The 19,484-nt window shown below is 58.1% G+C and overlaps 8 protein-coding genes across 8 annotated transcripts; 3 read left to right on the top strand and 5 right to left on the bottom strand.

The window, feature by feature from the left end:
* Window positions 1-1,722: 1,722 nt before the first annotated feature.
* Window positions 1,723-4,064, bottom strand: TRAVEDRAFT_50579 (uncharacterized protein; the record flags this gene model as incomplete). The annotated part of the gene is made up of 5 exons (XM_008042999.1): window positions 1,723-1,788; window positions 1,855-2,421; window positions 2,488-3,003; window positions 3,067-3,588; window positions 3,654-4,064. The coding sequence occupies 5 exons, from the start codon at window positions 4,062-4,064 to the stop codon at window positions 1,723-1,725; spliced, it is 2,082 nt and encodes a 693-aa protein (XP_008041190.1).
* Window positions 4,065-4,917: 853 nt separating this feature from the next.
* TRAVEDRAFT_50580 (uncharacterized protein) lies at window positions 4,918-6,662 on the top strand (the record flags this gene model as incomplete). Its single annotated transcript, XM_008043000.1, has 7 exons — window positions 4,918-5,027; window positions 5,083-5,197; window positions 5,290-5,469; window positions 5,532-5,720; window positions 5,793-6,233; window positions 6,288-6,482; window positions 6,546-6,662. The coding sequence occupies 7 exons, from the start codon at window positions 4,918-4,920 to the stop codon at window positions 6,660-6,662; spliced, it is 1,347 nt and encodes a 448-aa protein (XP_008041191.1).
* Window positions 6,663-6,772: 110 nt separating this feature from the next.
* TRAVEDRAFT_50581 (acetylglutamate kinase ARG6) lies at window positions 6,773-9,748 on the bottom strand (the record flags this gene model as incomplete). Its single annotated transcript, XM_008043001.1, has 6 exons — window positions 6,773-6,874; window positions 6,935-7,509; window positions 7,594-8,752; window positions 8,812-9,203; window positions 9,261-9,546; window positions 9,605-9,748. 6 exons carry the CDS (start codon window positions 9,746-9,748, stop codon window positions 6,773-6,775), a joined length of 2,658 nt encoding a protein of 885 aa, XP_008041192.1.
* Window positions 9,749-9,954: 206 nt separating this feature from the next.
* On the top strand, window positions 9,955-12,115 carry TRAVEDRAFT_152658 (uncharacterized protein). Its single transcript, XM_008043402.1, has 9 exons — window positions 9,955-10,030; window positions 10,086-10,133; window positions 10,183-10,655; window positions 10,709-10,878; window positions 10,933-11,070; window positions 11,130-11,514; window positions 11,569-11,652; window positions 11,706-11,808; window positions 11,865-12,115. The coding sequence occupies exons 1-9, from the start codon at window positions 9,981-9,983 to the stop codon at window positions 12,019-12,021; spliced, it is 1,608 nt and encodes a 535-aa protein (XP_008041593.1). The 5' UTR covers window positions 9,955-9,980; the 3' UTR covers window positions 12,022-12,115.
* Window positions 12,116-12,183: 68 nt separating this feature from the next.
* TRAVEDRAFT_73724 (uncharacterized protein) lies at window positions 12,184-13,483 on the bottom strand (the record flags this gene model as incomplete). Its single annotated transcript, XM_008043403.1, has 4 exons — window positions 12,184-12,475; window positions 12,537-12,789; window positions 12,843-13,040; window positions 13,195-13,483. 4 exons carry the CDS (start codon window positions 13,481-13,483, stop codon window positions 12,262-12,264), a joined length of 954 nt encoding a protein of 317 aa, XP_008041594.1. The 3' UTR covers window positions 12,184-12,261.
* An 87-nt stretch (window positions 13,484-13,570) lies between these two features.
* On the top strand, window positions 13,571-15,446 carry TRAVEDRAFT_172007 (uncharacterized protein; the record flags this gene model as incomplete). The annotated part of the gene is made up of 6 exons (XM_008043404.1): window positions 13,571-13,697; window positions 13,760-14,102; window positions 14,156-14,660; window positions 14,727-15,040; window positions 15,099-15,178; window positions 15,243-15,446. The coding sequence occupies 6 exons, from the start codon at window positions 13,571-13,573 to the stop codon at window positions 15,386-15,388; spliced, it is 1,515 nt and encodes a 504-aa protein (XP_008041595.1). The 3' UTR covers window positions 15,389-15,446.
* Window positions 15,447-16,710: 1,264 nt separating this feature from the next.
* TRAVEDRAFT_87512 (uncharacterized protein) lies at window positions 16,711-17,325 on the bottom strand (the record flags this gene model as incomplete). The annotated part of the gene is made up of 1 exon (XM_008043405.1): window positions 16,711-17,325. A coding segment is annotated over one exon (615 nt), but the record flags the coding sequence as incomplete, so codon positions are not given.
* A 1,236-nt stretch (window positions 17,326-18,561) lies between these two features.
* TRAVEDRAFT_128663 (uncharacterized protein) lies at window positions 18,562-19,323 on the bottom strand (the record flags this gene model as incomplete). Its single annotated transcript, XM_008043406.1, has 1 exon — window positions 18,562-19,323. One exon carries the CDS (start codon window positions 19,321-19,323, stop codon window positions 18,562-18,564), a length of 762 nt encoding a protein of 253 aa, XP_008041597.1.
* Window positions 19,324-19,484: the final 161 nt, after the last annotated feature.

Raw genomic sequence — 19,484 nt, forward strand, 5'->3', positions numbered from 1 at the left:
GACCAGACACGCAAGAAGTATCAAGCCGAGCTTGCTCAGTTGAGCGAAGGTGAATGCGCTGACACCCTCGGTCATGACACTGGAGACTGACTCTGCCGTATAGAACTACAATCGCAGCGAGACACCATGAGCCGTCTTCGTGAGGAGAGTAGGAAGCTTCGCTCAGAGTATGACGAGCTGCAGCTCCGCTACGACGACGAAGTCTACAATGGCGGGTCCTGGAAGAAGGACAAAGAGCGACTCGAGACCAAGATCCAGGATCTCAGCAAGGCGTACGACGCGTCTGTCGCTGCCCAAGCAGAGCAACAGTCTCAGATCGTCTCGCTCCATTCGCAAGTTCGGGAGCTCAGGAGCGTCCTCAACGACGCAGAGACGGACCGTACGCTCCTGCAGAAGGCCCGTCGTGCGCTTCAGGCAGAGCTGGAGGCGATCAAGCTAGACCACGCAGACACGAATCGTATGTCGTCGGACACAGAGCTCCAGCGTCTGCGCCTCGACAAGCAAGATCTGGAGCGTTCGCTCGAGGAGCAGGGCGATCGGGTGGCGATGGCCTTCGAGCGAATGAAGAAGGCGGAAGGATACGCGAATGAGTGTCAAGTCGAGCTGGGCAAGATCCGCGTCGAGAACTCGGAGCTCGATAAGATGAACGTGAGTCCGCTATGCGCCATGTGATGAGTCGTTCACTCATGCCGTGTCTAAGGCCAACCTTGAGAAGCAAGTCAAGGACTTGAACTTGCGGATCGTTGACCTAGAGACGAAGTCGCTCAACCCTGGCCCTCGTCCTCCCACAACATCCAGGCGGCTGGAGTCTCGGATCGAGGAGCTTACCAGCCAGCTTACCCAAACGAGCAAGGAGAGCTCGCGCATGCATGTATCCACCGACAAGGCTCTCCTGGAGGCGGAGCGTCAGCGGGCACGCTTGGAGGACGAGGTGAAGAACTACGAGTCGAAGATTGTCAACATGCGTCAAACCATGGACCAACTCGTGCGTATCCTCTGCTATTCTAACCACTCTGCTTCTGACACTGCCTCCAGCAAACTTCGGAGAATAACCTCCAACTGGCGAAGCGCCGGGCCGAGCGGGAGGCCGCAGACTTCAAGCAGAAGGCACTCGCGCTCGAACGTGAGCTCGAACGGCTGCGGGCACGCCTGGAGCGTCCCTCGAGCACGTTGCTGGGCTCGCCTGTGAGCTCACCGCGGAAACAGTGACGAGGACATGATACCCATTCACGATGACTATCTTACTGCTCACGACATCTGATGATAACGTCTGCTGCTTTCTCTCGCATGTTGCACTATTAGGTCTCGCATCTGTATCTTACACTGGACATTTCATTTTTTCTCTTTTCATTCACGTGCCATCTGTGCCCACCTGAATCAACAGTCTGCGGGCAGCAGGGGGGCCTACGCGGCCACATATGTACCACCCCACCACCTACGCTGCTACGCCCACAAGGCCTGAGGCCTAATCGCGGATAGCACCGAGTTAGGACGAACACTCATGCAGTGGGGCGACGCCCTGCCGCATTGCCATATGCGCGCAGCGGGGGCAAGGCGTCGATAATTATATGTTCAAGTTACGTTGGCATCCAAGGATACTCCGGGAATCTTTTGGTCCACGTTCTAGCCAGTATATTCAAGAACGACAATGTTTACATCCATATTCTTCACCGTTCCACAAGCCGCAACAAACATTCAACGTACACTACGCACTCTTTCTCGCTAATACACGTCACCGTCCAGCACATGCGGATGGGCCTCGTCGCACCAGACCCGTCGCCCTGGCAGCTGGAGGATAGAAATTGGAAGCGTTAGCTTGTGCCCCCAACCCCACCACAGTACAGCACAACCTACCAAGCACTGATACAAATTCACCCACAAGTCGCGTAGTTCGATCAGCATCTGCGGCCGCCTCAGGTCCTCCTCCAGCCGCGGCGTCTCCGCTACATCGAAGTCGATGATAACCACACGCTCTGCGGCGCCACCGCCGCCGCGCACCAGTAGCACATTGTTACCATTTACCGAAAGGTCCCCGTGCCTCACGTACGATCCGTTCACACTTGCAAGTGCGCGCATTGCCAGCTCGGCCCGACCATGCGTGACATCGACGTAGAGCGGTACGGTGTTCGGAAGGTACTCCAGGACGAGCGCAGACGCGAACGAGCCGTCCTCGAAAAGCGGTGACACGGAAACCGCTTTTTGGCCGTGCTTCAGGACACCGCTTTCGCGTGTCTGCCGGATCATGGAGAGCGTGGCGTAGAGGTGCGTCGGAGATAACTCGAGCCAGCCATAGCATTGCGGTACCGCGCCCACAGCGCACGCGCCGTACTGCAGGAAGTGCGCATACGCATCACGCTCGATTTCGAAGCGCTGCTTGGCGGTCTTGGGATCCTCAAGGTGAGCGAACCGTTCCTTGCTGAACTAAAAAGGGGTCTAGTTGTCAGCACGGCTGCCTGGGTATGGAGATGGCGTGGTGGCGTGGCGTACGATTTTGAGGACACGGTCCTCAGACCCGATGCGGACGCGCATGAGCGCGTGGTGGCTAGTCGGACAGATGTGCTCCAGGAATTCAATTGCCGTCTCGGATGGGAGCTGCGGGACTGGGGTAGGGGCGACATAGTTCGGGAATCCGCGGGGAATATCTTGGTAAAGGCTCTGGAGCAAAGGGAGGGAGACATAGAGGGGGCAAAGACCGTACCATTCGCGGAGCAGGTACACTGGGTTGCTCATTGTCCTGAACAACTGTTGGAATTCTTGAGTATCGTATTGATGGTCGTTCCGGGAAGCCGGTACGAGGTTGAAGATGGGCGGCGACCAGCTGAACAGGTTGACTTCGGGGTACGAGAACAGGATGTTGATAATCTCATCCCGGACGTTATTGCACAAAGGCCGGGGGCGCAGTGCCATGGACATCGGCTGTGCGGAGGATGTGTTGCAAAGAGTGTCGGAAGGATCTACGCGGTTCACATCTGGGGCTTCGAAGCCTATCAAGGAGTCTGGGAGCTATTGCAGACATACGTCAATCTGCTGTCAATAGGCCTGGGTCTCAGAAGTATAACTACTCACTAGTCTTTGACATAGTAAGGCCCATCCAGTGGCGAGTTCTGCCAACAAGCTCTGCCTAGTTATCATGTCGGTAGAGCTAGCGGGACCATCATAACACATGGAATGGCTGAAGCCGACCCATACTGCACGTTGTTGTTTGGGAAAGACCATAATAGCGTGACGGCAAGGCTTCCCGTGCAGCACATGTGCCTGGTGGATGATATGCAACGAGCGCAGGACGCGGTCGGCAATATCGGACGTCACATTGTGGATTGTGAGCGCTTCGCCGCCGACCAGGTCCTCTAAGAGGACACCAGTGAGTTGTCCACCAGTGGCTGATTGTGCCGTATAGCCGCTGAGGGCGTCGCGGAGAGAAGGAGAGGCATCAGGGGTGGTCAACATAGTTTGTAAAAAACGGCGGCCAACTTTGACCCATCCGTAACAATGCGGTACAGCTCCCGACTGAGAGGTCTTGAAGTGGCGGAAGCGAGCGTAGGCCGCAACCTCTGCAGAGAAGTGTGCCGCAGCATCGGTGCCCAAGAACTTGAGATGATGTCCAATCAGCACGCTGCAGCGATAGTCGGGAACATCTACTGTTGAACAGTCACCAGCTTCAGTACTCGGAAGTCGGGCCCGATTCGGACTCGGCAAATTATGGACGTCCCATTGGCCCGGATCTCCTTAGCGAACGAAATGGTCTGCTGGTCCGGGAGTATGTACTGAGCTAGCGGCAAGACGCCACTTGGAACGGGATTGAATGGGAGAGCTATGTTCTGCAGTGCCGGGTTGTCGAGCAAAAACGGGTTGCCCATACAGACATAGTGAAACGGATTCAGACCCGTCTTCTGAGCTTGGGCTAGCGCTGCATTCCGCACATGCGTGAATGCAGGCTCGTTCAAGCACTTGAAAGCGTCCAGGTGGGGAGGGCGCACACCGTGGACTGTTGGAGTGAGATCCCATGGAGACGTTTCTGGGTAGCCGCGAAGGATGATTGAGGACACGTTGAGCCCAAACGACATGATACGGTGATACGGGCGGGCGGGCGATGGAGTATGAGGTTGGGCTGAGTCGGAGATGGTCGGAGAGGTGTTCGATGCAGAGAGCCTGTGCACAGAATACCGGCTCAGGTCAGGCTGATCACTACCACTCGAAGCCGAACACGGCACATCCGCTGCGTGCGGCGCACACGAGAGCCTCCTTTTCAATAAATAGACTTCGGACCACCTCATCCTCACATCGTTATTGGATCCATATCTGCTGTATGTGGCTTCAGTGCCACCACACTAGATTCGTCTATACGGGACGTGGAGTTCGCGCTGTAGACTTTCGGAGGGAGGTTGAACAGCACTCGCCAGTGAGTTTCACGACCACAAGCATGCAGGGTGCCCCTTTGAGGACCACGGATTCCGGCACGCGCATTAGATTCTACTTCGTGAGTTCTTCGTTTCTAGAGCTGGTCAGAAGTGGCCCCGGCACCAGTGGCGACTCCGTGGTGTTGCCCGCGCCGCTCTGGTCGGACACGAAGGCGGTGGGCCAGGTCTTGCGAGAGGATGCTTGTGGGCGCGACGAGCAGCTCCCTGTAGGTGGCGTAGCAACCGGAGTTCGCAATGCCGCGCGTCGAGGCTCGGACAATTGCAGAGTACTTACTCGGTGTGAGCTTCCTGGGGGAGTTCTCCAGCGGGTCCGAGTGATGGAAGGAATGCATACGAGCGCTGTGTGTTGCAGTTCTTGTGGGAGTACTATCATGGGCGCGATACACAGGGCCAAGCACTCAACGCAAGCGCTAGCTCAGCTTGTCTCGTATTACCGTGACCACGCACCTATTGCACGCACAAAGCTTAGGACATATACCCCCTGGCAGCAGCGAGTACGATGGCTGACAACTTATACGAAAAGCTCTGGCATGAGCAAGCAGACGAGATAGCGGCCCTGAAGACTCGAATCGCAGAATTGGATGCGCGATTGATCTCGCTCGCTTCAACGTAAGTCTACACCGAGCCAGATGCACCACATAAGTCTACTAAAGCAGGCTCGTAGTTGTTCGTGTGGTGCTCAAGAGGAACCCCGGACAGCAAAACTAGAGGAGAACGAGATTGGCATCCCCGCTGAAGATCCGGGAAAGCTCTCTCGTTGGGCTGCTCAAGAACCACTGGTGAGCGAGTATGACCTGCGAGGTTTTCTCACTGTTTCCCCTAATACCCGGGACTGCCGCCGGGACTAATCTGAAATGGCTACCATTTCTAGCGCGAACCTAAAACTAAAGAAGAGGATGTGATCCCCCCTGTCCTATCTGAAAGCCAGGCAGAGGTCGTCATGGATAGCGCGAGCGGCCTCACTGATTCTCGCACCGCCGTTTCCGCCTCGCCGGTTGGTAGTGGAACTTTGGAAGCCCCACTTGATGCAGTATTAGCTGCACGATTGAAGGTTCGCCATACTTCTTGATACCTGGCTATCACTAACGTGTGGATCATATTGCCTCTTTTTAGGATTCCGAGTCGGAACGTCTTGCAAACCAGCAAGAGAGCAGCGACGTGTGGAGCGCCGCGAAGAGAGCTAGACCTCTCGCTGAGGATACAATCTCACAGTCTTCGAAGCGGGTCCGGCAGTCGACGCCTTCTCCCGAACCTTCGTCTTCGTCAGAACACGCAAGCACGATCGACATGCCCGTCGCTCCTGTGAGTATTCCCCTGCTCGTTTACTACAGCCGACTGTTTCACTGAGCATGGGTGGCATCCGTGCCTCCTCAGTGCTTTGGACCACACCCCCAACTCGTCTACGGCGAAAATGTCGCACATGGCTCTAATCATGAGTTTCGGTCGCGGCTAGACGAGTTGAACGAACACGTCGCCGTCAGTCGCGAGTTCGTGCAGACGGTCTTCGGCGGAACATTTCACGGCATGCACTTGGAATTCCACGACCACGATCGTGCTATGCGGCACCACAAGCACACAGGGTGCCTCTTTGTCGACCGTGCGCACATGCTGGAACCGGCACGGAGCCATTATTGGCATTCTTATGAGCTCTTGTTTGCTGGAGCTGGCCAGGAGTGGCCCGGAGAAGACGAGGGTTCGCGGCATCTCATGGTCATTTCGAGTGTCGACGGCCCAGACGAGAAATACGTATACAGGGGAGAGTATAGCTTCAGGAGGACCTATCTGTCGAGATTCTTAGAGGACCTCGAGGACGAGGTGTGTTGTCGTCGTGCAATGCGCTAGGGGATGATGGGTACTGAAACACCGCAGGAGAAGAAGTGGTGGGGCGGCCTGATTGCGACCGGGTCCCAGCGGGAGGGCGTATCCCGTAATCCCCGAGCCGAAATTTGGCTGCGCAAATTACAACGTCGTACGGTCGGCGTGACGGAGTACGTCGATGCGGCTTTTAAAGGCTTTCCTATGACGGCCGAGGAAGTCGTGGAAGCCTATGAGGAGGGGTTGCTGGTGAGTAATGTCTGGGCGCCGGCGGATCTGGAGGCGCATTTGTTGATTTAGTTGCTGTGGTAGCCTCTGAAGACGTGGAGGTTGATAAAGGAGGGCTATCGCGTGGGCTTTCAGCGCAGGCTTGTAAGAGAATTATCGGCCTTGCAGGACTGTGACTCCGATGACGACCCATGGTGTTGAGTATCATGGCCATGCAGAGAGAATAGCGTGCATTATGTATGTCGGTACACGACTACTTTTCCTCCTGATAGGATGTGCGCCCCGTTCGCCCTCACTGCCATCCTTCTATATCAAACGACGGGTATCCCGGCGTACTCATCGTACCCAAGCGCAAGGTTGAGATTTTGCAGGCACTGCGTCGCCGCGCCCTTCAGCAGGTTGTCCAGTCCGCCCTGTGCGTCCATACCCGTGAGCGCCCAAACCTTCGCAACATTAAGGTAGAGAGAACTTACTACAACGACAGCGCGGTCGCCCTCGCTGTGTACCTGGAAGCCGCCGACAGTCCACCCGTGCTGGTTCTCGACGTCCGGTAGCGTCGGCACTTCGTTCTTGATGCGCACCAGCTTCTCGCCCGCGTACCGTGCCTCATACAGCGCACGTACATCGCGCGCCGTCAGGCGCCCATTCAGCGGCATCGAGAGCACACTCAGGATCCCGCTGAACCACGGCGCGACGGAGGGCACAAATGCAAGCTTCATGCCCGTGCCCACCATGTCCGCGCCAAGGAGGTGCGAGAGGTGGCGCCCCGCCTCACGCTCGTGGATGTGGTCCGTGAGCGCGTACGGGCGGATGCCGCCCTGCAGGCTCTCTGGGGTCACCTTGGGCACGGTCGTCGGACGGCCGTCGGGGTCCGATGGGCCCGTGACGGTGCCCGCGCCGCTGTAGCCGGACATGCCGAAGACGGTGGGCCATGCCCCAGGGACGAGGTGCGGGAGGAGGGGCGCGACGAGCAGCTGCGCGGAGGTCGCGTAGCAGCCGGGGTTCGAGATGCGCGAAGAGGCGCGGACGGCGTCGCGGCCGTAGAGTTCTGTGGATGATATTGTACAGCGGGCGCAAGGGATATTTAATACACGGAAGGGCGCGACAGAGGTCTAGTGCGAAGGGGCCTCACCCGGAAGTCCGTACGTCCACCCGTCCTCGAAGCGGTAGTCCGCGCTCAGGTCGACGATGACGCTGCCCTTCCCGCCTGTGCGCGCCGCGGCACCGCGGTCGACTGCGTCGACGAAGGGCTTGCAGACGCCGTTCGGGAGCGCCATGACCCACGCGTCGACCTCGCCGTCCTTCTCCATGCGCTCGACGTCCGCGGTCGAGAGGTCGCTGAAGGTCACGGGCGCCTTGGTGTAGGTGGTCAGGGGGTATCCGGCGAGCTGCCGTGAGGAGACGTGCGTGAGGTTCAGATAAGGGTGCTCGGATAGGAGCGTGGTGAGGGTTTGGCCGGTGAAGCCACGGGCGCCGATCAGGGCGAGCCGCTTTTGCTCGGTGGAGGGTGCGGCGGTCGCGTAGCCGCGCGAGGAGCCGGGCACGCGACGGCGCGCCATCGTGGAGTAGGAACGCCCGCCGGAGGGGGCAGCAGCAGCAGCAGCAGCCTTGTGGGGAGGGGCGGAGGGTCCGACGGGGAGGAAGGAGCGCGGGATGCGGCCCTTCTCCTCGATGGACTTGACGATCTTCTCGACCTCGGCGACGTCCTGGACGCCGTACCAGAAGAGGCTCTTGCCCGCGCGCGTAAAGGAGCCGTCGGCGCGCTCGAAGTGCCACGCGCGGTTCTCGTCGTCAGCGCGAGCAGTCCAGAAGAGGCGACGGTGGTCCTTCTTGATCGCGTTGAAGACGTTGTCGACGATGCCGTTCATGACACCGTTGCGCGAGGCAAGGAGCTTGGTGAGGATGGGTACTTCGCCCTCGGGGTGCGCGACGATCGCGACGACGTCGAGCGGCTCGTCACCGTAGATCGTGTAGGGGGTGTCCTTGAGGCTGTTCAGGACACCCGTGACGCTCTCCTCGCCAGAGAGGATGTCCGGGTCGCGGTCGTGGATGACCTGGCGGAGACGGTCCGCGCCGACCGAGTCAATCGTCTTGTGCCTGAAGAGCTTGTAGCCGCGACGGATGAGCGTGCCGGCACCGCTGTCGGTGAACAGCTCCCGCTGCAGCGCATCGACCGAGATTACCGCGACGGAAGAGGTGCGCGGGAGGTGGTCGAGCAGCTCCTTGAACTCGCGGAGCTTGAGCTTAGTGCCGTACTTCACCCACGACTGCTTCAGGAGGTCGTCATACTCCTATAGCAAAAACGTGGAGTGAGTGATTTCCGGTGAGGAAGATTTGCGAGTGGGCGGACCTGGTCCAAGTTTATCACATCGAGCTTCTCGCCGGTGATACCGTGGAACATGCCGCCCTTGTCGTTGAGGAAGACGATCTTCATGGGCTCGAGCTCCTTCGCGAGCTCACCGGCAGCGATGTCTGCGTTGACATTGAGGATCTGGCCGGCGTCTGATTCCGCCAAACTGGTGAGGATAGGGAGTGCGCCAGCGCGGATGGCGGCTTCGATAGGACGCTTGTCGACTTTCGTGATCTTGCCAACGAGTCCGTACTTGTCCTTGTCGAGGTAGTCGGCAGAGAAGACGCCTGAGGTAATGGGGCGCGCGCGAGTGCCTAGCTTCTCGAGGGCGGCTACCAATTTCAAGTTTTCATTGAGGAACACCTGGCGCGCAATTTGCAGGGTCTTGGCGTCTGGACGCATGGGCTCGTCGTATCATACAGAAGGCGCTGTTGTAGGGTGGGACTCACCAGTGACCCGAATGCCGTCGATGTAATCCGGAATGACACCTGCGCTCTCGATGATGTTGTTCAGCTGAGGGCCAGCGCCGTGAAGGACGACAGGGTAGAGGCCAACACGGTAGAGGAAGGACAGGTTCGTCGCGAGTTCCTCAACCTGGTCGAGGACGGCGCCACCGACCTTGATGACAGCAAACTTTGCGGGGTGCGAGCCATCTGAGGAGCTGGAGAAGATGCGGAGGTAGCGCTCGACTTCGCGCTTGGTACCAATGGAGTAGAGGAGGCGGGTGATCGTGTCCTAAGCAATGTCAGTAGGGTGAGTACGACTATGAGCGTTTTCGGGATTATCGGCGCACTCTGTCGCTCTGGGCCGAGGCAGAGGAGAGGGCGCGGACTGCGACCACGTTTGACGGGCGGGGGACGGCGCGCGTGCTCGAAGAAGCAGTTGCGCGCAGCGCGTTGCGGAGGGGGAGCTTGGGGACTCTGCTGATGGCGTGCATCGCGGTCGACGGCGGCGACGACGACCTGGAGGACGACGGGGAAGGGGGGAAGAGGAGGAAGGTGAGGAGGAGAAGGAGGACCTGACTCGCTGCGCTTGGCGCTCGTGAACCTTGTACCATGGGCGCCTAGATCGCGTAAAGCTCACTCATCCACAGATCACCGTCCCAGTCTCCGCCACACACCACTTCGTCCTCCCCCACACTTACCACACTGCAGGAAATACAGGCAGAAATGACGACCGCGGACTCGCAGGATATCGAACAGGCTACGGCCACTCTCGCGTACTTCACCGCATTTCTTTCGGATCACACGCGCGTGCTTACCCATATACCCTAGGAGCGGTCAGCCCGACGACAAGACGCGTCGGTACGATCGCCAGCTACGGTACGCGTTCAATTGTCGGTTAATTGATATGTGGGCTAAGAGAGTACAGGATATGGGCCGCGTCAGGCCAAGCAGCGCTCGAGTCTGCCCGCATCCTCGTAGTCTCGTCTTCAGCCACATCTACCTCCATCCTCAAGAATCTCGTTCTCCCCGGCATTGGCCACTTCTCTATCCTCGACTCTGCCATCACCACCCCTGCAGATGCGGGAAACAACTTCTTCCTCAATGCGCGAGAGAGTATAGGGAAGCCTCGCGCGCAAGAGGCCGTCCCCCTCCTGCGCGAGCTGAACGAGAGCGTGCAGGGCGAAGCCGTACTCAAAGATGTCAAGGACCTTCTGGGGACGGAGCAGGGCAAGGACTGGTTGACGGGTTTCTCGATTGTGATCGCGCACAACCTGGACAAGCCCACGCTCGAGGAGCTCTCCGCCCTCCTCTGGTCGAATCCTGAAGGCCCACCACTCGTTACCGTGCGCTCCGCAGGATTCCTCGCCGAGTTCCATATTCAATATCATGAACACTGCGGTATGTGTACACGGCGCGAGACCTGCGGTAGCAAGTGGCTCACGTGCTCGTAGTGTCCCAGTCGCATTCGGAGAACGCGCCTTCATTGCGCATCACCCGCCCGTTCCCCGCATTGCTCGAGTGGGCGCGCGGTCTGGATCTGGGTGCAATGGACCAAACAGATCATGGCCATATTCCGTTTGTCGTCATCCTCGTCCGACAAGTCGACGAGTGGAGGAAGAGCGTAAGTGTCAGGCGTATCAAAGAAAGGTGGCACACGAGCTGATGATACGTGCAGCATGGCGGCGAGTTGCCAAAGACGATGGCCGAGAAGAAAGAGTTCAAGAAGGGCATTCTCGCGCTCAAGGTCAAGTCGGACGAGGAGAACTTCGATGAGGCCGAGGCGCAGGCATGGCGTGTCTGGTCGGAACCCGCCGTTCGTTGATTCCTCCCATCCTACGTTGCTTTGCTTGACCCAACTGCCCCATCCCCCAGATCCCCTCAGACATCCAAGCACTCTTCTCCCTCTCGGCGCTCCAGTCTGCGAGCGCCCAACCGCGGCACGCGACATTCCACGCGCTCCTGCAGACCCTCTCAGAGTTCACGAAGGACCCTGCTGGCTCTGGCACGCTCCCGCTCAGCGCGAACCTGCCCGACATGAAGTCCGACACGGAGAGCTACGTCCGCCTGCAGAACCTCTATCGCCAGTGGGCGGACGTCGAGAAGGGGAAGTTCAGGGCGCTGTTCGAGGCGAAGCACCCGGAGGCGGCGGCCGGCGCGGACCCGGAGGAGGTGGACTCGTTTGTGAAGAACTCGCACCATTTGCGCGTATTGAGGGGGAAGCGGTGGGGCGCGTTCGATGCGGACCGGGAGGCGCTCGGTAGGTCGTGTTTGCGTTTAAATGTGGGGGTGAACTGATGGAGGTGTGGTGTAGGTAACGCGCTGGCTAGTACCCCGCGCGAGGCGGCGACACACCTCACGCTTACAGCGCTGACGAATCTACTGGCTCGGGACTCTGGTGCGCTTGGAATATAGCCACCTCACGCGTTCAGTGCACTCACCCCTAGACAGATGCATCGAAAGTAACGGACGAAGCCCTGAAGGGAGAGGTCATCTCCCTCGTAGGCCCCGGCATCGAGTTCCCAGATGAGCTCGACGCCGCCATCGGAGAAGTGTACGCTCTTTCTCTCTTTTTGCGCACAGTTTGGTGCTGATGCGATGTTGTTGCAGCGCGCGTGCGCCGACGGCGGACATCCCGAACATGGCGGCGTTCCTGGGCGGGCTCGTCGCGCAGGAGGCGATCAAGATGATCACGGAGCAGTACGTGCCGCTGAACGGCTACTGCGTCGTCGACCTCGTCGACTCGTGGACAGGCGTCGTCGGGTGAGCGAGTGAAGGAATAACAGGAAGGGTCGATGTAACATAGAGTTCGGTTGCTTTGTCAATTGCTTTACGCGCGTCCGATGCAATGCGTTGTGTTCAGGGAACTGGATCAGAAGTGCAGAACAGAGGAGTATCAGAAAGGTCAAGCGCCGGTATGAGCGGGGTGGGTTTCTATTATGTCCGTGTGTGGAAGGTACAGGTACAGCGGTGCCAACTAGGTAAATACTACGATATGGGGCAAGCTTCATGACCGATCTGGTGCAGGAGGCCTGGATGAGGTGCGCGCCATGCCGCCCGCGCCCGCGCCTTCGCGGGGGTCCGAGGAGCGACCGAGGCCGATCTTGTTGAGCGCGGCCTGGAGGGCGTCGAAGAAGGCTTGGTGCGGCGCGGGGTGGATGGAGTCGATGACATGCAAGTGAATCAGACCCGTCACGGGCGAGAACGTGTACGTCGAGTTCCTGTATATAGTGCACGGTGTCAGTACAGGCAGCGAAACAGGGGGCAAGGGTTAGGACGTACACTTCCCAGCCGGCTTCGGCCTTGCTGACGCGGTTCATGCCGCGGACGGAGAAGTTGACGAAGAGGCTCTTCTCGCGGATGCTGCGCGTCTGCGAGGTCGGCTCGGTGCGTGGCTCGTCGGCACTCAGGCCGGAGGTGGACGAGGAGCGCGGGCCGTGCACCCGGACGCGCTGGAGCTCGACGCGCAGGTCGGTGTAGAGCGCGTTCAGGGTGTGGCGGAGGAGGACGGACGATGCGAGGTAGATGGAGAGGCCTGTATGGATGCGTGAGGAGTGAAGATGCCAGGATTCGAGGTAGTTCTCGCACCTTCGATTTGCAAGGGGGGCGGGAAGGGTGTGGGCGGGCGGTAGGTGAGGCGGATGTTCGGGCTGTAGATGGTTGTATCCTCGCTGTCGTCTTTGGCGCGAGAGCTCGTGTTGTGGCCGGAGGAGGTGTCGACGGAGGAAATGAGACCTGTAGAGAAGAAGGTAGGGAGGGTCTGTTGGAGAATGTATATGCCGCGTCCTGGGCGTGAGTGTAAGGTTCAGTCCACAAAGTTCAGAGAGCGCAAGGTGATATGCATATATGTATATACGGTAGGATACATGGGTCGAGAGGCAGGTGCTGGAGTAGCATCAGACTCTCTAACCTGGGGAATGCGCGACGGACGGAGACTGACCTGTACGAATCTCCCATTCCTGGTCTGACAGTTCGCCATGATGATCCTTCCCTGAATTTGAAGAACCTGGTGCGCCTGTGGACTTGAGCGACGGAGGAAAGCTAGACGCGTTTGCAGAAAGCAGAGCCGGACCGGGGTCGGGCGCGTTCGAGTGCGGAGTGGGTTCGTGTGGGGCGGGGGTAGACAAGCTCCGGCACGTTCTCCAGACGAAAACGTGCGTGGGCGAGGGCCGAGCACGACATGAGCGCGACGTCGCACCAAGGACAGGGCGGAGAGCGAGAGAGGACATGGCCGAGCAGGACAGGGCGGAGCGCGACGTCGGGGTCAGGAGAGAGAGCGGGTGCCGGCGTCTATTCACACTCTCCGCTCGACCGCGATGCATTTCTCGAAGACATACTCCCAGCTCCTCCTCACCCTGCCCCCTGAGCTGCGGGACAGCGCGATACAATACAGACAGCTCAAGAAGATCATAAACCAGATCGTTGCTGAGCTCACCGCGCTTGGTATGTCTGCTCGCGTGCTCGGGGCCTTCGTCGGCGGCTGAATTAGACTTTGCCCACCCCAGGTCTCTCCCCGGACGTCCTCCACAGCGTCGTGCAACCGCCTACTAGTACTACAAACGACAAGGGGAAACAGCGAGAAGGCTCTCCACCACCCGCTCAGTCCACAGGAGCCCGCGTCATCTACGAATTCGCAACTGTCGCCGACCATGTCGAACCCCGCCTCCGCCTCTGTCTCGAGCCTGATGAATCCCTACCCTCGGGCGCCGCGGGGCCTTCATCGCTACCACCCAAGTCCGAAACTACCATAACTCTTCCAATACCGGAAGACATCCTCCGCAGTGCGTTAGGCTCGGGCGGTGGCTCCCATGAACTCGCCGATGGAGAGCTCAGAGCAGATGGCACCAGGTAAGCCCCTCTTCCTCAGCCATCTCTTGCCGTGCCCGACCCTCTCCATCCAGCGCTCTACCCGCCGAGCTCATTATCCCCCTCGTTTCCGATACCGCCTTCTTTCGTACCCTCACAGAAGCGCTCAATTCCCTCGCAGCGTACCTCGTTACAAAGAGGGCGGAATTCGAGTCATCTCTCCGGTCCCTCTCGCAGGACATTTCCTCCGCGTCTCGCCCACAATCACACACTGCGGGCTTCCACCCACACTCCCGATATTCCTCCGACCCCGCTAATATTTCCATCTCTTCTCATACCCTTGCGCTCAACTCACGGTCGGACCTCGATACATGGCGACAAATATTCCAGTTGTACATGGAGGCGGATATCTTCCAGGGACACCAGGAGCGCTTCAGAGGCGAACGGGAAGTTGAGGACGCGGAGGCGCGGTTACGCACGTTCCTGGCAGACCTCGATGAACGAATATCGAAGGGTGCGCTCAAGCTTCGCATGAAGCAGAGCCGCGTTGCGCTGAAGAGCTTCATGGAGCTCAACATGTTCATTCTTGATCTGCGGAAGGTACGTTTAACTCGCGCCTGACATTCACACTGCATGCCGCTGACCGTCTTACCCCGCGGACATCAGTTCCAGAACGTCACCGCGGAAGCGACGCGAAAGATCCTCAAGAAGCACGCGAAGCGTACCGCGCTTCCGCTCGCCCCAGACCTCGCGTCCCCCTTCGTCGTGCACCCGGATAGCACGGACGGCGCGCTCGTGCTCTCGCGCGCGCACCCGGTGCGCACGAGCGAGACACTCACGCTCTCGCTGCTCCTCGTGCAGGCCCTAACGGAGACGCTGCTGCCGATCATCCCACACATCGACGACTACTCGTGCGTAATCTGCACGAGTCTCGCGTTCAAGCCGATTCGCCTGCATTGCAGCCATCTGTTCTGCGTAAGGTGCGTCGTGCGTCGGAGTCTTGTGGGTTGGTTTGTGGCTGATAGGGGTTTCGCGCAGGTGTCTGGTGAAGCTGCAGAAACGCGGCGAGGAGCACTGCCCGATCTGTCGCGCGCCGACCGTGTTGTCCGCCAACCGATGTGAGTTCGCACGTTCGTTGGCCTGATAGTGCGGTTCCTGTGGCTGACATGTGCATGCGAATAGCGAACGTGGACTGGGCGCTGCTCAACTTCATGAAGGACTGGTTTCCGCTCGAGGCAAAGAAGAAGCTGCAGCAGAACGAGCGCGAGGCTGCGGAGGAGGAGATGCAGGAGCTTGGCCTCGATGTCAGGGGTTGCGTTGTGATGTAGGTGGTATGGCCAATTCGCTGCCTTGCTTTCTTTATTTTGGCTCTTCTTGTGTGATATTATGGGTTTGTCAAGTAATTGTGTGCGATATTTTCCGTATTATGAATGGATGGGTTGAGTTGAGTGTTATTTTGCTTCTTAGTACGCCAGGGATAGTTTACTGGCTGTAATGAAAGGCTGACCCCAACCTGTGGATTCTACAGTTAACATCTCCAGATTTTCTCATCTCAATAGGCTTGAGCCATCTTGATACTAAGGAAGTGCCACCTAGATTGGTAATTAGTATAGTGTGCCAGTGTATCTGCAATATCTCTGCAGGTATAGCACAAAGCTACTGTACCATTTCGATCAATTCGACATGTCACGCGTCACGAGGCGTCAAGTCGGTCGTAATTTTGGTGTTTGTCACAGGTCACCAACGAGGGTGTCGAATGGGCTCAGAACATCCAATAAAACCCGTTTTTTTCCTCGCAAAGTGCTCGAATCGACGTTAGCTAGGCCAGGACGAAGTGGCATAGCTTGAAAAATAATATAGACGTATAAAGAGCAAAGTTACTACCAGAAGTGCTCGCCGTTGTACCTTGCAAGGTCACGCTGAACCCGCCGCCTCCTTCCGCGGCCCAACTCCTCAGGCTCCGAGATGGCCGGTGCATTGACAGCTTCCGAGGACTCCACAATGGCGGAGGAAGCCAGTTCGCCAGAAATAGGAGAGAGTTTGACACCTGTGGGAGCTTTCCCGTTCACCACGAGGGCTATAACGGCATCTGTGGGAAGGTCGCTGTCGTCCTCCACCACATCGACCCCCGCCAGCTCTTCAACCTCCACGTCCTCCACCACATCGACCCCCGCCAGCTCTTCAACCTCCACGTCCTCCTGTACAGTCGCATCGCTCGCTGGGACATCGTCTGGACAATCGTACTCAGTAATCTCATCCCAAAACGCTCGGTTTGTGACCTTCAAGTTTCGCAGCTCGTCTCTGGCTTCCCAGCTTGTCAGGCTAGCAGACAAGAGGTTGAAGTTACCGACAGTGCACTTTTCGAACGCCTGAATAATCACAGGATGAGCTGAGTTCCCTAGTTTGCCTGTAGGTCATCATCAAAGCTCACCTTCTTGACGATGTGCTCATGATTGAGCGTGTTGTAGGTGTTCCAGACCCATCCCACGGTTCGGTCCCGGAGCACCCCCACGGCCTTTGCGATCGTGATAACATCTTTCCCATCGTCCAACTGCGCCAGCACCTCATTGACAACGTCCCGGTGATACGACCGCTTCAAGGAGTGCTTCAGAATGCGCTGGATCCCGACATCGCAGGCTTGGAAGACAGGTGTGCACCCCGCAGGTACGAAATGCAGAAGGATATCCGTGTGATGCTCCTTCATCCAGTCTCTGAACTCCTTGGACCGGTGTACTGACCACACGTCTATCTGCCAGATCGACTTTTGATTAGGAGGGAGATTGGGGAGCTTCTTCTTCTGCTCCTCGAGGTAGGGTACAATGATGGTGTCGACAAGACGTTGCATGGTACGTTGTGTCAACCAGTACGTCTTCTTTGAGCCATACTCATAGTGCATCCCGGCATTCACAGTGTCCTTGTAGTGCGGCGCTGTCGCGGTGGGGGTGGAGCAATAGGTTTCGCCCTGGTAGACCGCCTGGAACGGCAGCAAGACACCGCTGTTTGCGACCGAGACACAGAGTGTCACAGCACGCTTCTCCTCGGTTCCGACAACACCGACCTGTTTGCTTCCAGTCGGCGTCCAGGTGAGCTTCGTCCCCTGCGCATAGATCATATTCGTCTGATCTGTATTGATGTAGAGCTCTGAAGGCACGTTGTACTCCTTGACGTCATGAACAAGGCGCAAGAAGGCCTTCATGCACAGAGCCTCCCAGTCCAGAGGTAGCTTGTGTCCGTCTCGCGTTGCGCGCCGTTTTGACCAGTGAAGACTACCGTGCAGGAATTGCCGGAGGAAGGAGTTGGAGCAGCGGAATGTGCTGCCATCCCGGGCCTTGCGCTCGAAGATTTCAGGTGCCATGGCGGTGATGGTGGCGACTACAATGCCGCGGACCGAGACAAGCGTGAGAGGTGTACCCGCATTTCGGAGGGCTTCGAGGCGTGCTATGATGCTCTTGACAACGTCAGGATGTGCTGCGAGAGCCCCGCGTGCACCTGCAGCGTGCCCACCCTGTGAGTGTCCCTTCTCCGCCATCTGCAACGAGCTGTCTGACCACTTCGGCTTAGGACCTGAGCGATCAATCCACCCCTCAATCGTCGATCGGTTGAGCTTCGCGAAGCTCTCCGGTGAGTGCTGCATGAGGACCTTCTTGATCGCCGTTGTACTCATCGTCCACCCCACAGATGGGTCGCTCGCAGCTTTCATGATCTGTCCCCAGAGGAGAGGAGTGTGCCAGTTCACGTAGACCGCTCGTGTCTTCAGCTTTGTACTCTTTCGGCCTTGAGGCTTTCGAGACTTTGCGTGGAGAGCCGCCCGGATCGCCCGCTTTGGTCGTGTTGCTTCGGCGAACTCCTGCTTCTGGCGCTTCGTTTCGGCACCCTCAAGAGTGTCGTGCAGAGCGTCCAAGCTCCGTTTGACTCCTCGTGCTGTGTTTGCGCCTGCGTCCTTGGTTGCGCGAATACGCGCACGATGCTCGCGCTGTCGCTTGTTCTGGGTGTCCTTACGACGCTGCGTCTCGAGCTGACGGAGATTATCTTCTAGGTCTCTGTCCCGCTCCAAAAGCGTCTCGGTCTCCTCTGTTGCGCGTGCGACTTGCGCGCGGTACTCCTCGGCTGTCGCCCGACCGAAGAAGCAGAACAGCCCGGTTCGTTCTCCCTTCGATTTCTCGAGCTTCTCCAATCCAGCATGGACAGCTGACTTTCCCTGCAGCTTCTGCCTATCCTTCATGGCTGCTGATGGTAGCTCAGGTTGAGCAGGACTCGGTGTGGAAGGTGGAGATGGGGTAGGGGTAGGATTGTACTCGGAGACGTCTAGCTCGGGGACTGATGACACAGTGTTGGATGGTGATGGTGGGGCTGCTATTTCCGCTTCTACTGAATACGTTGAAGTTGCAGAATCCGAACGAGCTAGGGCAGTGTCCAGAGCTTCACAGGATGGACTACGTGGCACCCTGAACGTGAAGTTGAAGTTAAAACCTGGCGAGGCAGGTGCTTCCAACTCGAAGCTCTAATTTGTACGTGTGTTAGCTGTGCACAAAATGACTGTGCTGATGTGACAGCGTACCTCATCCAGATGTCGTCGGATGACATCTTGCAGAACATGAAGACGTCCATCAAGAGCATCGGCCGCAGAGGTGAGTGGGTAGACAACCGGAAGGAAATTGTGCGCAAGTGCGTTCCAGCTCAAGAGACCGCAGGAGAACGTGTTGGTCTGGTACGTGATGTCTAGCATGTTGAGCTTGAATTCGACATCTGAGTGCTCTCCTATCCACCAGCGCAGGGTCTGCAGTGTAGTCGCATCAGGAACGCGGCCACGAAGCGAGTCTCCGTAGAGGATCACGGACGCAGCAAAATCCACGACAACAGCTATCCAGTGCGACCCGTCCAAGTTCACGATCAGGCCGACCCTCTCGCGCACACCTTTGGCAAGGGAGTCTCCAACGCCCTGAGCTCGCGCGAAATAGTGTTCGGTCTTGTACGCTTCGCCTGGCTCCATGCGTCGCTTATAGCCCTCCTCCAGGAACCGCCAGAATGCAAGATTCTCGACTGTAACCGCCCGGCCTTCAGGTCGACGGTTGACTTCAAGACGCAGTAAATCGAGAAGTTGATTGACCTTGACGTCGCTGAACCAGTCCTTTGATACATAGGTTGCGAGGCTCTTCAGCGGCTCCGGGTTCTCGAAGCCATGGATATTGCCTGCCCAGGGGAGGGTGCCAAAGACTCCGAGGACGTCATTGAGAAGCTGGTGCGTACCGGCTGGGTCCTGCATTGTCCACGTCTGACGCTGCTTCTGCAAATAGCTTTCCGCCCGCTTCCAGCGGGTATACGCTCCGTCGGAGCTGCGCAGGTAAATCACCTCCTTCCAAAAGGAGAGGACACATACTGGCAACCGAGCAGGAGCTGCTGATTGGGACGTCGGGGTGACAGCGG

Source organism: Trametes versicolor, assembly GCF_000271585.1.
Source record: "Trametes versicolor FP-101664 SS1 unplaced genomic scaffold TRAVEscaffold_9, whole genome shotgun sequence".
Classification (NCBI taxonomy): domain Eukaryota; kingdom Fungi; phylum Basidiomycota; class Agaricomycetes; order Polyporales; family Polyporaceae; genus Trametes; species Trametes versicolor.

Excerpts from the sequence above, each read along its gene's own strand:
- TRAVEDRAFT_152658 (XM_008043402.1), top strand. The coding sequence starts at position 9,981 with ATGACGACCGCGGACTCGCAGGATATCGAACAGGCTACGGCCACTCTC. Across the intron at positions 10,031-10,085 it reads CAGGCTACGGCCACTCTCGC|GAGCGGTCAGCCCGACGACA; the intron begins GTACTTCACCGC and ends CATATACCCTAG. Across the intron at positions 11,515-11,568 it reads TGCGGACCGGGAGGCGCTCG|GTAACGCGCTGGCTAGTACC; the intron begins GTAGGTCGTGTT and ends GGTGTGGTGTAG.